The following is a 16,321-nucleotide window of genomic DNA, read 5'->3' on the forward strand; positions in this document are numbered from 1 at the left end:
ACCTTTGCCGGAGGAAAGAATCCCGGAGAATCGAGCAACAACGCCGGACTTATTCCCGGAGGAAAGTCAACGCCCCTGCCAACACCACCACCACCACCACCGATGTTTTCCGGGAAAAAAACACCGGCATCTAGATCTCTAGGCGGGATACGTCCTTGAGTTTCTACCGATGATGACATGGTTCCAGCCAAAAGCTGAGAGAATGAATGATAATCCGCTTCCCTGTCGTTCTCCGAGAGAAAGTTTGAGATTAAAGTCATCGGTCCCGGACTCTCCCCCACTCCGCCGCCACTTCCATTTGCGAACAAGTTCTCCACCGTGGAAGTTGCAGGTATTGAGATATTAGGTGGTAAAAACGATGACGACGATGATATTAATCTTCTGATCTCATCCATTTCTTAACAGATCAACTTCTTTTGACTACTTCAACTCCTATAACAACCAGTGATGAATTTTGAGGATTGTTTTCTTGTCTCTTTTGATAGGATCTCAAAAAATCAGCACAAGTTTCGCGGAGTAGATGCGAAAAGTGCTTTCTTGAAACCTTTTCAAATATTTGGAATATTTCATAATGCGCCTTATTTGTTTCTTAGAAGTTTAAGTTTTAGCCTAGTGCTGTTTGGTATGAGGCAAAAGCTTTTAATTTTCCGATTCAAAATGTTTTCTCTTAATTTTTGTTTTTTAATTACTCAGTAGACTCTAAAATTTGAAGAAAAAGAGTTGTACCTTGATAAAAAAAAATAATAAAAAAAAAGACCGATATGTTTGAAAATATAGTAATTTTTTCAGAAAATGTTTTTCCCTCTTCTCTTTCTATTTCACATGACCTATTTCCTTCTTAATATTTTCTCCAGCCTATCAAAAGTTCATATCTTAAAATTTTGGAGCTTTTAGACACTAAAAAATTCATATCTTAAAAGTTTAGATCTATTTAAAGAGCCTCTTAGTTGGTAGTTGACTAAATTACAAAAATAATAATAATAATAATAATAATAATAATAATAATAATAATAATAATAATAAGGCAAGTTCAAGCCTTGGAGTCGTGGCGCGCCGTGATGAGCTTTTTAGAACCTTGTATGTAACACATTTAGATTAAGTCATTAAGGATACGTTGTTCATCTTAATCATTTATCTGTTTTTCATCAATATCATCGTTATTCATTCATCTGGATCGTTCATCTGTTTTTCATCAACATCATATCTTCTTCATTAACATCATCTGTTCTTCATCAACATCATCCGTTCTTCATAAAAAAAAACATCAATGTCACATGCTCATCATAAAAAAACATCGACACTTTATAAAAACGTCAATTCTTCATCAAAAATCTTCGTTATTTCATCAAAATGTTGTGATTCATTATCAAAAATATTTATTCGTACTATTAAGTGTAAGTCGTGATTTAATCTTGTCTAATTTCGTTGATGTCAAGCAAAATCGTTAAACATAATCTATATTTATTAATGTCACATCATTTAGCGATCATCAGTCATCGAAACTTCATCAATCAAACCTTCAGCAACATCAAACAATAGATAGCAATCGAAAGTGCATCAACATAACCATATATTTGAAGAATTTTTAAAAAATCGTTTTTCAGACTTGAAAAACTTCGTTTATTATACATTTTTTCAAAAATTTTGATCTAAACCTACTGCTTATTGATCGATGATGTTGATCTAATGACGCTGAAAGTATAATTAATCGTAGATGTTGAAGATTTGCTTGTATCAAACAGAATTGAAGGTTGGATTAAAAGAACCAAAACGAATTTTTGTTGTGCATTGTTGAATGGTGTTGATAAACGTGTTATTGACGAAGATCAATGATTGATTAACACTGGATGATGTTGATCGAAGATTTAGCTGAAGAAATATGGATGATCGTTGAAGGTTGGAGAAGAAACTTGAATGACAAACGATCGATTAGTAATGAATTTGAACGGCTATTTAATTATCCACAGTAACACCCTGATTCTTCAGGTATTGATTTCGTGAGAATTGTATTGATTTCAAGGCCTACTCGACGAGTTGGCTGCCCTACTCTTCGAGTAGCAGCGGTTGGTCCGCGTCTTTTAGTAACCTACTCGCCGAGTCCAAGAAGAGACTCGACGAGTAGGAGCTGGAGGATGAAACCTTAATTTCCGGGGTTTTACACCCTATTTAAGACCACTTATCCCCCCTTAGCATCTCTTACTGCTCCCCTCGAATTCAGAAACCCTAATTGTGTTTGTTCTCTATATTGGTGTGCTTCTTAGCTTGAAGGAGGAATTGTGGTGATGGAGTTTGAAGATCAATAAGGTTTTGAGCAAGGAACAGTTGAGGATCTGAAGTCTACCTCAGTTTATCACCATTCGGAGGTATCAAGTCGTCACCTTGAGCTTCTTCTAGTTAGACCCCTTCTATATTTGAGTTTTGGGTCCATCTAGGGCATTTGGTGTTGCATTCCGAGTGAAAAACCAAGATCTGAAGTTGCAACTTCAGATCTAGGCTCATCTTGGCTCTTATCTCCATAAAGTCTCAGTCCTTAGCATGTTGGTGAAGCTCTTTTGCCTAGAATCTCTTCTTTAGCTTGTTTTAGGTCATTATCACAGTGTATGCACGTAAAGTTTGCAACTTTGCGTGATAAACATGCCCTAGGAGCTTGGATCTACAATATGGAACCTCAGTATGGCTTAAAAAGCCTCTGTATGGATGAAGGACTGATTAGACTCATCGAGTCAGATGAATGACTCGGCGAGTCCGATGAAGATAGTCGTAGACTCGGCGAGTCGGATGAACGACTCGGCGAGTCAAATGAAGATTTTCCTTAGGCTCGACAAGTTAGTTGAATGACTCGGTGAGTCGGCTGGGGTTTTCCCAACCTTTGGACACGTATGAACGCGGCGAGTTGTAAGGGGAAAAACTCATCGAGTTGGCCGAGGAGTTGGGACTACTGACACTAGGAACTCAACGAGTCACTCAAGTGACTCGGTAAGTTGGTGAGATGCAAGGAACTCGGCGAGTGACTGGTTGTACTCGATGAGTTGAGGTCAACATGGACTGTTAACTTTGATAGTTGACTTGGACGTTGACCAAGGGTTGACTTTTGGACTTCTTAGACATTTTGGAAAATTGGAAATTTACCAGCATGGTTCTATGGTGCATTTAGGTGGTGGAATTGTACCGACAATCTAAGAGCTTAAGTTTATCTTCAAGTCAACAGTGCGAGATGAGTTATCCTCACTATATCAACAGGGTCTAAGGCACCAATGTCGGCCCTTATCGGATTTACATCCGGGTTTATTGCATGATATGTTTATTGATTTACATCCTGGTCGTTAGGATGGTTGCTATGTTAGAAATCGGTTAGATCAGTATCCTGGTTAAAGGATGGTTGTTATGTTAGTGATCGGTTAGATCGGTCCCTGGGTATAGGATGGTTGCCATGATTAATGATCTGTTAGATTTGCATGCTTAATTGTTTATATTATATACACATGTTTATTGGTTTGGGGGAAAGGGTTGAGGCAGGTCTTGATGTGTGCAGTAGGCCAAGACACCCTGGGCGGACCGGGTAGACTGCAGGCTCGGGTCAAACAAATCTAGTAAGGTCGAAGGCCCAACGAGCGGCCCGGATAAGCTGAAGGCCCCGAGTAGAGCGGTCCAGACGTGCCGAGGGCTCAGAGAGCGGTCCAGATAGACTGAGGACCGAGATTCGGTCCAGTCAGACTGATGGCTCATTATGCATGTTGTTCTGTATCTGTTTGCTTATATGTTATATGATATGGTTATAACGGTTTGATGATTGGTATTTTGGGGGAATTCACTAAGCTTTCGGGCTTACAGTTTCAATTTATTGTTTCAGGTATATCGGGGGATCGCGATAAGACAAAGGCGTGATCGTACAACTCCTCATCTTTTGTTATGGTTTTTGGGAAAAACTGTGATATAGATTATTCAGGAAACAAAGTTGTAATAACTGTTGATTTAATGTGTTTTTGAAAAGTTTAAATTTGGGTTAAATTTTATGGGTGTTACATACGTCTTTATGATTGAAGGATATTATATCATATTTACAAGTTTGTCACTGTGTATTTTATGTTCAGATGTTAATTAAATGATTGGTTGAGAATGATTTTCCCATTCTCAACCTTTTTTTTTCAATTTAACCATCATCTCTCTCTCTCTCTCTCTCTCTCTATATATATATATATATATATATATATATATATATATATATATATGACTTAGGGAATATATGACTATTATGTACCTAAGATTATATATAAAACTCTCCAAACTATGTCGTTTTGATCCATATATATCCAAGTTAATCATGATATCTCGTTTACTTTTCTTCCTTAATCACGTAACTTACTAAAAGGATCGAATTTATGTTCTTTTTCTTCATCGTGTCTAAGAATTTAAAGCATTAAAAGTCAATGACCATTTAATCAACCCTATTAAATATAAAGTAAAAACTAATAAAATAAAAGATATAAGAAAAAAATGCCATAACTTAATCAAGTTTCTCATAAAATCATTGGACATAGTTTCTGAATTGAAGGACAAAATTGAGTTATATTCGTTAAAAAATATTGATTTTTTACTCACACTATAAACTTTAATAATTCTTTGTAATAAAAAGATATAAAATTGATTTTTTTCATTCTATAATTTAACTTAATTCAATGGTATTCTATTAAAACAAAATTTAGAGACAATGAAATTGGATTTGTTTTGCTTAAAATTATGTCGTTTAATAGGGTTTATACCGAAGCTTAGGTACACACCAACCACATATCCACTTTTCCCCCTCTCTCTCTCTCTCTCTCTCTATATATATATATATATATATATATATATATATATATATATATATATATATATATATATATAATGTATTTTGTGTCATTCACGGTTTGATAAAATGATGGAAATATATAGTTTTTTCTGTATTTTATTCTAAATTAGCTGTGAAACTCATGTATTACATGAGTTAATTTAAAAAAAAAAAAAAGTTAAATATAAAGGTTAAAATATTTGAGAATTTTGAATTTATAAGAAAATAAGAAAAATAATGATTTATTATAATGAAAATGTTTTTTTATCATTTAAATTTAAACAAATAATTTAAATAAAGAAAAGAAACTAATAAGGTTTAATTTTGAGAATTTTAAAATTAAAAAGTAAGTTTATTAGTGAAATTAATATCCATTTATTACTACATTTATTGCAATTATTATATTAAAATATTATGTGAAATTTAACAAAATAGAAAATTCATAAAATGACATTTGGAAAAAAAAAATAATTCAAAATAACTACAAAATGACATTTGTCCAATGTTTTAAAAACCGGTTTGAACCGGTTGGACCGGAAACAGGGAAGGGAGTGGTTCAACTATCACATGTTTTATATTTATTTCTGAATCGGATCGAACCGGCTGGTTTCTACTAAAATTCAGTTTTACTGGTTTAATTAAATCTGTTGAATCGATTAAATTGAATAAAATATTGAAACCTTTTGCATAATGTACTTTGATAGTTTTTTTTCACATTTATTAAGATTTTTCTGAATAAAAGCACATGATAAATATTATGAAGTTTTTTTTATGTGTTTATATTCAATTAGACTTTTTTTTTAATGTATGTGGATTGATGTAAAATGTATGGTTATGTGTTATTTTAATGTAATTAGATTGATCTATAACTTGTTTTCATATGTATTTTATTATTCGAACTTGTGGATATTAAATTCTTGATTTGTGTATGTATGTATGTATAAGAATACACGAAAAAAAAATATGAAAATCATTGAAACTGGTTTATTTAGCGATCGAACCAGTTAAATCGAAAACCGATCACCATACCGGTTCAACTATAAAACTGGTTTTTAAAACATTGCATTTGAGAAATTGAATGAGAATGTGAAAAGTGATAAAAAAAAAAAAAAAAAAAAAAAAAAAAAAAAAGAAGAAGAAGAAGATTTTATGTATATATTTAAACTTAAAATAATAATTAAAAAAACATTGAAAAGAAACGAGTAATCTTTTTTCTAGTGGAGAACTTTTGTAATTATCGTCGAAATGAAAGTACTTGATATGAAATTCATGGAATACAAAGTACAAAGTAGAAAGTACAAACCAAACAGGGAAACACCGTCGATTGAAGTTTCTATACAGCCAATCTCGAACCAGGAATCACCTCCGTTTTCATGGCATCAATGTACACAGCTTTCTAATTACAGCAGCACCCTCATAAATCGATAAACCCATAAACAGATTTGACTCAAAAAGGTGCCTTTCGATCGAAATTGATCAAATTTTGGCCACACAACATCTAGGTAATGCGCGTCATCATTCTCACCAATTTTACATTTTTTATCCAATTGGGGTGTTCATTAAGCGTATTCCACTTGATTCTTTAATACTTGATAATTTTTTGTCTCCACTCATTTTCATTGATATATGAAGATCCGATAAGGGTATGGATAATTGATTTTTGTTGGGGTTTTGCTCGATAATCTGTACAATCGACTGGTGGTGACTTTAGATTAATTTAAAGTTTCAAACTTTCAATGTTACAGTCGATTTCATGTTTCTGAACACAAATCATATGATAACGATTTGATACTAAATAGGGCACAAAAGGGAAACCAGCTGTAGGGCTCAAAAGGAGCCAATAATTCGGCAAAATAAAGTGTTTATTTTTATGAGGTGTTTTGGAAGATTGCAACTTGTGTGTAGTTAGATACGTAATCTGTTCACTTCTTGAACTTCTGATTATTGACATGGGTGCTTTTTCGTTTCTGAATCTATACACTCCATAGTCGTCCTTCAAAGCCAAATTTGAGTTTTTTAAATCAATGTGAGTGCTTTGTATCTTTGAAATTGATAAGAAATTGCTTCCTTTTTGTCAGAATTTGTTATATAGCGAAGATGGAAGAGGAGATGATTACACTACAAAACATAATGCCAGTAGATCTTGCAATCAAAAGAGAGTTAGAATATCGTAAAAAGATGGAAATATCAAGAAACCAACATGAAAACAACTTAAAACCACTTGTAGTCTCACAGGTAACCTCACTAATCACAATCATGTTCTTGTTCTAGACTTCACACTACCAAATTTTAGAGTCATAATGGAATAAGTTGTAGGGCCCACCGATTCAATCCTGGAAAGAAGATTACAAAATGGCAGCAAGCGGGTCCCATAAGTCTCGGATGTTTCAGTTTTCTTCAACCCGTCAAACCTTGCGAGAAAAACGCGTGTTTTCTTGCAAGGCTTGTCAGTTGACTTTTGGTACTGTTTTTGACCTTAGTGGTCATGTTGTAAGTCAACAACATAAATTCAATGTATCTGAGATGAAGAAGAGGAAACAAGCCATAAGCAATCCGATTTGGTGCGAATTATGTAAATCATCGTGTTCAAGTTTGGGGGAAATGGAACGTCATCTTAACGGGTCACGCCATTTGATGAGGATTTGAAATTATATAAAATAATAATAATAATAATAATTTGTTATTCGGTAGTTGTAGAGTTTGATTTTGATCTGATAAAACATGTTGTAGTTTGTAGGGTTTGAAATTTTGTTATGGAAGTTATTTGTATTAGATTCAAAATTGTTGAAATTTTCATTCAGGTGCGGGGTTTGGAAGGTCAAAGGATGGTTGACCGAAAGCGAAAGGTACAACCCTCCAATGCACGGTTTATTTGTGTGGTTTGTGATATGGCGTTTGCTAGTGTGTTTCATTTGAAGATGCATGGTGAAACTTTTGCTCATAGAAGTAATCTTTGTATGGCGAGAAATGGGGGTGAAAATGTGAGTAATCCGTTTTTATGTGAGGTTTGTGATATTTTGTGTTCAAGTGGGAAAGTAATGAAGCTTCATGCTGCTGGGGTAAAACATAAGGGTTATCTTCAAGAGTTTGAGGATGCAAGAAGGGCAAGATTTTATGGTAATTTTGGTTCATATCAGTAACATTACGACTATGTTTTTTTTTTTTTTTGCTCTAAAAACTTGTATGAATGAACTCTTGAATTTCTGCTGTTTTTTTTTTTTTTTTGAATCCGGAGTACTCCACAACATGAAATAATGACTTGTGTTTTTTTTGCAATAGAAGTTGTGTCCTGCAATGACTTACATGACACACCACAAGTTTAAGTAAACACTAAAGCTTTTTGTTACCAGCTACCAGTTATCAACATATACGTTCTATGTTAATGCCCTATGTTAAATGTGACCTTGACTTTTTTTATAAGTAAAATTTTAGTAGTAGATAAATAGAAACAAAGAGAACCAAAACTAAACCAATAAAATTAAACATGAAATGGTTTGGGTTCTTTAACCAACAAATTCAGACCGACGAGATCAGAAAACATTGTGAATCTTGTAATTCGATGAACAAAGTTTGATATGATTTTGATTTTAGGTTTCATCTATGAGTTCGTTGGTTTCTTGTTGTGATGGGTCATGACTAGTTCATTGAACCCCTAAATTCAACCCCAAAATACAGAAGAAAAATCGTAAACATGAATGAACCTAAATTGTTCAAGATGACAAAACTTCAAATTCAATGAGAAAATGTCCTTAATTGGTCCATTTTTGAAAATACATCAAAAAAAAAAAAACGTTTTTCGTTTGTGGTTTGTAGTGATCTTGTAAGTAATAGATTGTTTCATGAGGTTAAACCCCATATAAATTGAGTTAATCTAAACCCTAAAAGTTTGGGCCTAAACCCTAATCAGTGATGGATCATATTTGATGCAATGAATGGTAAGTTTTTATAAAAGTTGAAACATGTATGTATGAAGTAATGAAGATGATGTAATCAACTGATAATTAAGGAGGGTACAACTTAATCTACATAAGGTACAACTACTACTCTTCTCATAGTCATTCTACTCCGACCTTCTTTTTCAACATTGCAATGAACTCGTCCCTTTCTTGTGGTGACATTCCTTCAGCCGAACAATCACCAATCCCCCATTCCGCTCCTCTTAAGCAATACTTGTCTTGAGTCGCTTGTCGATTCCTGACAAATCATATCCATTATCCCCACAAATTAATCACCACTCATTAATAACATCGATCTACAATCGCATATTCAATCAGATTATATAAACAATACTTACTTTTCTTTGTTCACCTTGGATCGCTCAAGCAATTCTTTAAGCAATGGAGTCTCCTTGAATCTCGCATCATTTTCTGCATACTTTTTTTGATTCTCTTCTGCAGAAAATGGAATCCAGATTCTTAGATAAGCTTAGCATGTAATGTAATCAAGTGAATCGGAATAGCAGCACACAGTACCATTGAAACGAGCGAATGAATCAAACTTCGGTAGTTCGGGACCAGGCATCGATTCCAATCCTGAGAAGCCCGAAAGCAATCCGGCGTGCGCTATAGCCATGATCATGAAAACAATTACCTTATGCATAAAAAGTAATACATATACCCTAGTGAACATAAGCAGATGTGTATTTACCAGGGAGTGGAGAGAGAAGAAGAGTCATTGAAGCAGCTAAAGGAAGGAGTGACTTGTCAAACCAGCTTCTTCTCTGGAATATCAATGCCGGAGGTGGCGAACATTGTGAAAGATGGTTAAATGGTTGCCTGCCGACGGTTGTGGTGGTGGTGGACGGTGGTGTTGAAAAGGTGGTGTGCCATGGAGGTCCAAATGAAGAAGAAGAAACCATGGCTGCTGTGAGTTAGGCTTCTTCTTCTCTTCTCTTTGTGAAGAGGGAGTATAGCGGATATATAGATAACGAGGCAGTGGAAACCGTTGGATGTAATTATTTGGTCATGTGGCATGATCTCATTGGCTGATGATGTTAAATAGCAAAAAAGTAGCAATAGAAAAAAAAAATATCTGGAAAAACCCGGGGCCTTATACCGCACCGAGTCTGCAAGATTTATACGGGAGTACCACTGGTACAATAAAAAACACAATTTCCTCCTTTAAGGCACCGTAAAAATGTATGGCGTAACCGGGTTACCGAACCCGTCCTACCCATAAAACTTATATATTTATTAGCTGTAACTTGTGAATATATACTTATACCAAAGTTTGTGGATAGAGAGCGATAGATTACCGTGCGTTTGGGATGGAAAGGTTGGAAGTGAGAGGAGAGATGATTACTCATATGGCACCTACGTGTCATATGGGTTGGAAAGGTGGGAGTAACGCTGTAAATGATCGAACGTTCAACAAACCGTTCATGAATAGTTCAACGGAAAATTCGTTTATTTTGTTTATGTTGAAAATATGCTTTAAGGAATCCACTAATGAGCAATAAAAGTAGTTATGGTTTTGTCGGTTTTTATTTTTGAATTGAATAAGTTTAATTAGGAGTTAGTGGATAGTTATTCTCTAGTTAATTTTCAGTTATGAATAACAGTTATATAAGCTGATGTAGTACAATGATTTTGATATTCTAATTTCCAATTCCAATCATTGCATAGCATATCTCCCATGTTCACTTTTCTCCTGTTTACAACCTATTGTCTTCTTTTCTATTTGTTTAAAACTAACAAATTGGTATCAGAGCTCATTTCTTGAGGGATCTGTGAGGACAAATGACAGAAAGTAGTGTTTCACAATTCACTATTCCTGTGTTCAATGATGATAATTACTAGTTATGGGCTGCAAGAATAACATCTTATCTTGAAGCCATGGATCTTTGGGAAGCTGTAGAGGTGGAGTATGTTGTTCCTCAACTTCCAAAAAATCCTACCATGGCTCAAATCAAAGTTCACAAAGAGAAGACATCAAGGAAGTCAAAGGCGAAAGCAACTCTGTTTGCTGCAGTCTCTACAACCATTTTCACAAGAATTATGTGCCTGAAAAATAGAAAAGAAGTGTGGGATTATCTGAAGGAGGAATATGAAGGAGATAAAAGAATTCGAGGCATGCAGGCTCTCAACTTGATAAGAGAATTTGAGATGCAAAGAATGAAAGAATCGGAGACTATCAAGGAGTATTCGGACAGATTACTGGATATTGGAAACAACGTACGGTTGCTTGGATCTAAGTTTTCAGATTCAAGAATCGTTGAAAAAATTCTCGTTACTGTACCTGAGAGATATGAAGCTTCAATAACCACTTTGGAGAATACAAGGGACCTGACAGAAATTACTTTGGGAGAATTGTTAAACTTGTTACAGGCACAAGAGCAATGTATGCTTATGAGACATGAGCATGTTGTTGAAGGTGCTCTACCGGCCAAGCAAACGAGATGAACGAAAGAAAAAGAAGAAGAGTGACAAAAAAGCCTCATCAACTTTTGTTGTTGAAGATTCTGTCAACAATCAGAATCAAACCAAAGTTCAAACTCCAAAAAAGAATTATCCGCCTTGTAAGCATTGTGGTAAAATGGGTCATCCTCCATACAGATGTTGGAAAAGACCAGATGCAAAGTGCAACAAATGTAATCAGGTCGGTCACGAAGCTATTATATGTAGAAGCAATACTCAAAAGCATGAAGAAGTCCATAAAGCTACTCAAGATGAAGAAGACCATATGTTTGTTGCATCTTGTTATCCAACAACAGTTTCTCCTGAAAGTTGGCTAATTGACAACGGGTGTACAAACCAAATGTGTAATGACATCAGCCTCTTTAGAGGGGTGTTGCCTTCGAAGTCCAAGAGAGTGAAAGTAGGTAATGGTGAATACGTTCCAGTCAAAGGAATTGGAACAGTTGCAATTATAACTACTTCAGTTACAAAAACAATCTCAGATGTCATGTATATACCATAAATTGATCGGAATTTAATAAGTGTTCCCCAGCTGCTAGAAAAAGAATTTAATAACTATTCGACGAGGATTGATTGCTTGTGAGTAGTTGGAAGCATGATATTGAATGAACCATATTGACATTATGATGAATAGAAAAGATTCTATTAAGAAATGAGTTGTCATATGGAACATATAGAAGCGTGTCCATACTGGGAAGTAAATATTGAAAATTTATGACTAGATTAGAAACCTTTATGCAAAAGGATGTTCAAAGGAATGTACTTTGAGTGAGAGACATCATGTCTAAGTAATTGTCTTGTAACAATCTCCGATAGAGGACTTTGTAATATCATTGGCAATAGTCTTTGTAACTTTGGTGCAGTGACATTACGAAAGGATCATAATCTAGCATATTCTATAAGTAGCAAGAATTTGATATTCTTTCACTTATGCAAAAGGATTTGGAGTTGTGAAATGAGAATGATTGGAAATTATCTATTCCATAAAAGTAAGAACCATAGGTAAACATTGTGTGCATGCTAGGAGCATGGGACAAGTGTAATAATTCAAGTAAGAAGTTGATTACCCGAAACGACAAATAATGAGTAATCGATATGGTGATAAATAAAACGTGTTTTATTTATGCTCAAAGGGTTGAGGCCATATGGGATTAGTATTATTCTTGTGTTTCACTTTGCATGTTTTAACTTCCAGAATAATTGAGTTTATTAAGAATAATCGAATTATTCAAACGGGCCACAGTCGTTCATATGTTGGAAGTAGATATGAATGAAGACTGTCGTGAATTGGTGTGTGGATTGTCTAGAAGAGTATTAGACATAAGCAAACATTTGTTGCAACGTTCATGAGTGCTTATGATTATGGATTTGAGCATTGGATTAAACCCACGCTCACTGGGATCACTCCATGAATTGTATCACGAGTGATTGGTGAGACGATAACATCTTATATTCTTGAAACCGAGATGTGTGAGTTGTATCTTGCTAATCGGTTGCACATTGATAATATGTAAACGCACTAGTAACTTGGTGTTATAAAACATATTGTTGTGTGTGATTTGGTTAGTGAGTGTAAGCAAGCATTGTATCAAAGTTTATCCGTTCCTTTTATCTAAAGAAGAATAAAAGCGATATCTTTGGGCCCCTCGATGGTTTAGTGATGACAAACGTAAATGCTCGGCCGGGCTAGGGCTAATTTGATTTGTTCAATTAGTCAGTCGTTATAAATCGGGAATCGAGAAATAGTACAAAGAGAATGATTTGAAATCATATCTCATACGATATCTAGAATGGAGGAATATATGATCCCTTATCTAAGGACACGCGTATCTGATGTGATTAGAGTTGACAACGGCTTTGGAAAGCTACGATTGCAGATCAGGATCTGAAGTCATACGCATAATAGTTATTAGACTTATCCAAGTGGGAGATTGTTGGATTAGTGTCTAAGTCCATAACTATTTTGGTATGTACTTGACCCGATGGTGCATGGTCCTTTTGGGTTGCCTTCACCAAAGCAACTTGCCAGGATGAATTATGGAGAGAAATGACTAAATATGATTTATTAATATATTATGGGAATAATATATTAAAGGAGAAATCATATTGTTTAATTAATATTAGTCAATAATTAATTGGTAATTAGTTTTGTGACTAAAAGAGATTAATTAAACTTAAGGGACTGGAATTGTAATTATAAGATAATTATAATTTGGGCCATGGATTGCCTTATATCAAGGGTTGGACGAATTCTATGGGGAAGCCCATAAGGAAATCGTCCAAGGGCTTGATTAAAAGGAGTCTATGGGTTTCTTAGGGCTTAAGCATCCAATTTAGGGTTTCCTTGTCAGATAACCCTAATAGCCCAACTATATAAAGGCCCCTTAAGGCTCAAAAACGTGGCTAAGCTTCTTGTTAGGGTTTACACACGTTTTTGGCAGCCTCCAACCTCTCTCCTCTTCATCCTCTTGCTTATGGTGTTTGTGAACCATTAAAGGAGTGACACTTGTGACTCTAAGCCTTCCAAAGTCAATACAAGGAGATTTGGGATTGTTATTGCTACATAACAATCAAGGTAACATTATAAACTCATTCTTATGTTAATATGATTACTTGCATGCTAGAATAGGGTTTATAGTCTTGGATTCAAAGCATGTACAATAGAGAAACCTAGATCCAAGCTTTAGGGTTTGTATGAGCACATACGATGTCGTACGACCAAAACCCATCAGTGACAACTGTTAATTTCCGGTCAAGACAAAGTCAACCGAAGTCAACAAGTCAAACCGTTTGACTCAATTTGCCCGTGGGTACTAGAATTTACATTATGAAACTTCTACATAACTCTCTATTCTAATGAGAAATCATAAAGCAAAAAGTCCGAACATCTAGATATCCTTAACCTTAAACTGTGGTACGTGGCGAGCCCAAACCGATAAAACAATGATGCATACTCATCGGGGGTGTGTAAGACCCTCAAACAAGGCTTAACAGGGTTTACGAACCTTGCATTGCGAAGTCGGACACTCACAAATGTCACAAATGAAACCTCTCTCAATCATTTGCACTCTATCTCTTCTTATCAAGAATCTCTCCCAAATCTCTCCAAGTATGTGAAATCTCCCGCAAATATCTCTTTGTATGAGAAATCTCTCCAAAAATGTGAAATCTCTCCCAAATCTCTCCAAGTATGTGAAATCTCTCTCAAATATCTCTTTGTATGAGAAATCTCTCCAAGAATGTCAAATCTCTCCCAAATCTCTCCAAGAATGTCAAATCTCTCCCAAATCTCTCCAAGTATGAGGAATCTCTCTCAAATATATCCTTGTATGAGGAATCTCTCCAAGAATGTCAAATCCCTCCCAAATCTCTCCAAGTATGTGAAATCTCTCTCAAATATCTCTTTGTATGAGCAATCTCTCCAAGAATGTCAAATCTCTCCCAAATCTCTCCAAGTATGTGAAATCTCTCTCAAATATCTCTTTGAATGAGGAATCTCTCCAAGAATGTCAAATCTCTCCCAAATCTCTCCAAGTGTGTGAAATCTCTCTCAAAAGTTCCCGTAACTTTTTTGGAATCATTCAGGTCATTCCGACCCTTAATCGGGTCAAAAACGGCTCAAAACGGAGTGAAAACGAGTAAAATAGGCTTTAGGAACCGAAACCCTTCTTAGTAAGAGAAGCCTCTCGGACCGAAAGTAAGGAGAGAAGCCTCTCGGTCTCTGCTCCTCCCTCTCGGCCTCGCCTCTCGGTCTCTATCTCTCTTCCCCTCTCGGTTTCTGTCTCTCTTCCCCTCTCGCCTCTCTGTCGCTTCTCGCTCTCTGTTCTCGCTTCTCGCTTTCTGTTCTCGCTTCTCGCTCTCTGTTCTCGCTTCTCGCTCTGTTCTCTCTTCTCTCCTCTCTGTCTTTTCTCTTCTCTCGGTCTCTCTTCTCCCCTCTCGGTTCCTGCTCTCTCTCTTCTCCCCTCTCGGTTTCTGGCCTCTCGCCTCTCGATTTCAGCATTAGAAGACCGAAACTCGGCCAGACTTCGGATTTTTGACGCTTTTCACCCATTTTTGATATTTTTAACATTTTAAGCCCGTTTTTCGTGATTTTAAAGCGGGATTTTCTCCAGAAATTATATTTTAACATAATAAACCCTAAATATTCATAATTTAAACATATTTTGATGAAAATCATTATCTAAATAATAAAGATCTAATGGGGGATTTATTTAAGGTGGAGTGTTGACCTTGCCTTAACTTATGTCACAAGCAACCACCCCACACCCACTCTATCACCAGCCATACCTCCCCACCTTACCTAGGTCACTTCAATGTCCCTTACACTCAATTTACACCCATTCCCACGTTTTTAGAGCTGGAACAAACATCCTCTCTCCTCATTTCTCTCATTTGCTCTCATTTCACTAAGTATCAAACACCACTTTTCTCTCAAATTTTTTTCTCCACCAAACTCGAGATTCAAGGCTGATTATCAAGTGTTCTTCCACATTTGGTAAGCATAATCCATTCTCCTTATGATTATATCACTTATTTCCACTCAAATCATGGATATCTTACACAAACTCCATCATATTTGCGTTAGAGCTTCGAATCTTCAAGTGATTCTTGGGTTGAACACTTCTCTTCTTCAACACTTATCTACTGAAATCACTCAAGGTGAGTTCATAACCCTAAATTTTCATGTTTTCTCAAGTTTTTAGGGGGGGGGGGGGGCGGGTAATACAAGTTAAAACACCAAGAACATAACTAAAATTTTCTAACAGCCTTCATCAGAAAAGTTCAACTCCATTCACGGACTGTTTTGGGCATCATAAACATTTTTGTTTTCAAAACCGTACAAGGTGAAAATAGTTCAAGTTCTTAGCTTTAAAATTACTACTTGCACATCTCCATACGATTTTTCTACAATTTATGGTGATTTTTACAAAACTGCCTATCATTTCAAACAACAATCCGGACCAGTCTGTGATTATGGACTTTTTCACCCAAGTTGGAGGTCATTAAAAATCGTGATAAAAATTATGAGTAAACTAGACACATTTTTTGAACTCTCAGAATTTACGGATCTAGTTTT

General features: G+C 35.5%; 4 protein-coding genes across 6 annotated transcripts in view; 2 read left to right on the forward strand and 2 right to left on the reverse strand.

The window, feature by feature from the left end:
* The window catches only part of LOC145041232 (putative WRKY transcription factor 3), a 7,665-nt gene extending 7,042 nt beyond the window's left edge, over positions 1-623 (reverse strand). The window contains exon 1 of one of the 2 annotated variants that reach the window (XM_078989236.1): positions 3-623. In XM_078989236.1, the coding sequence (XP_078845362.1) occupies positions 3-395 (393 nt within the window). In that variant the 5' untranslated portion in view covers positions 396-623. The remainder of the gene's footprint in view (positions 1-2) is intronic. The other variant, XM_078989235.1, reaches the window with a different exon arrangement.
* Positions 624-6,096: 5,473 nt separating this feature from the next.
* Positions 6,097-8,039, forward strand: LOC145041233 (uncharacterized). Of its 2 annotated transcripts, none has more exons than XM_078989237.1 (3): positions 6,097-6,330; positions 6,907-7,063; positions 7,630-8,039. In XM_078989237.1, the coding sequence occupies exons 2-3, from the start codon at positions 6,926-6,928 to the stop codon at positions 7,966-7,968; spliced, it is 477 nt and encodes a 158-aa protein (XP_078845363.1). In that variant the 5' UTR covers positions 6,097-6,330; positions 6,907-6,925; the 3' UTR covers positions 7,969-8,039. The 2 variants fall into 2 exon arrangements, 1 of the variants encoding a protein (XP_078845363.1); XR_013680003.1 differs by having other exon boundaries at positions 6,100-6,330; positions 7,145-8,039.
* Positions 8,040-8,794: 755 nt separating this feature from the next.
* LOC145041235 (uncharacterized) lies at positions 8,795-9,734 on the reverse strand. Its single transcript, XM_078989238.1, has 4 exons — positions 9,476-9,734; positions 9,301-9,390; positions 9,123-9,219; positions 8,795-9,022 (listed from the first exon to the last, which is right to left on the reverse strand). The coding sequence occupies exons 1-4, from the start codon at positions 9,684-9,686 to the stop codon at positions 8,884-8,886; spliced, it is 537 nt and encodes a 178-aa protein (XP_078845364.1). The 5' UTR covers positions 9,687-9,734; the 3' UTR covers positions 8,795-8,883.
* Positions 9,735-10,662: 928 nt separating this feature from the next.
* LOC145039284 (uncharacterized) lies at positions 10,663-11,746 on the forward strand. Its single transcript, XM_078987354.1, has 2 exons — positions 10,663-11,154; positions 11,201-11,746. The coding sequence occupies exons 1-2, from the start codon at positions 10,663-10,665 to the stop codon at positions 11,744-11,746; spliced, it is 1,038 nt and encodes a 345-aa protein (XP_078843480.1).
* Positions 11,747-16,321: the final 4,575 nt, after the last annotated feature.

This window comes from Lactuca saligna, chromosome 4 (genome assembly GCF_052625555.1).
Source record: "Lactuca saligna cultivar CGN05327 chromosome 4, ASM5262555v1, whole genome shotgun sequence".
Lineage (NCBI taxonomy): Eukaryota > Viridiplantae > Streptophyta > Magnoliopsida > Asterales > Asteraceae > Lactuca > Lactuca saligna.

Excerpts from the sequence above, each read along its gene's own strand:
- LOC145041233 (XM_078989237.1), top strand. The coding sequence starts at position 6,926 with ATGGAAGAGGAGATGATTACACTACAAAACATAATGCCAGTAGATCTT. Across the intron at positions 7,064-7,629 it reads AACCACTTGTAGTCTCACAG|GTGCGGGGTTTGGAAGGTCA; the intron begins GTAACCTCACTA and ends ATTTTCATTCAG.
- LOC145041235 (XM_078989238.1), bottom strand. The coding sequence starts at position 9,686 with ATGGTTTCTTCTTCTTCATTTGGACCTCCATGGCACACCACCTTTTCA. Across the intron at positions 9,391-9,475 it reads TCTTCTCTCTCCACTCCCTG|CGCACGCCGGATTGCTTTCG; the intron begins GTAAATACACAT and ends TCATGGCTATAG. Across the intron at positions 9,220-9,300 it reads TTCATTCGCTCGTTTCAATG|AAGAGAATCAAAAAAAGTAT; the intron begins GTACTGTGTGCT and ends CATTTTCTGCAG.
- LOC145039284 (XM_078987354.1), top strand. The coding sequence starts at position 10,663 with ATGGATCTTTGGGAAGCTGTAGAGGTGGAGTATGTTGTTCCTCAACTT. Across the intron at positions 11,155-11,200 it reads AATTGTTAAACTTGTTACAG|GTGCTCTACCGGCCAAGCAA; the intron begins GCACAAGAGCAA and ends ATGTTGTTGAAG.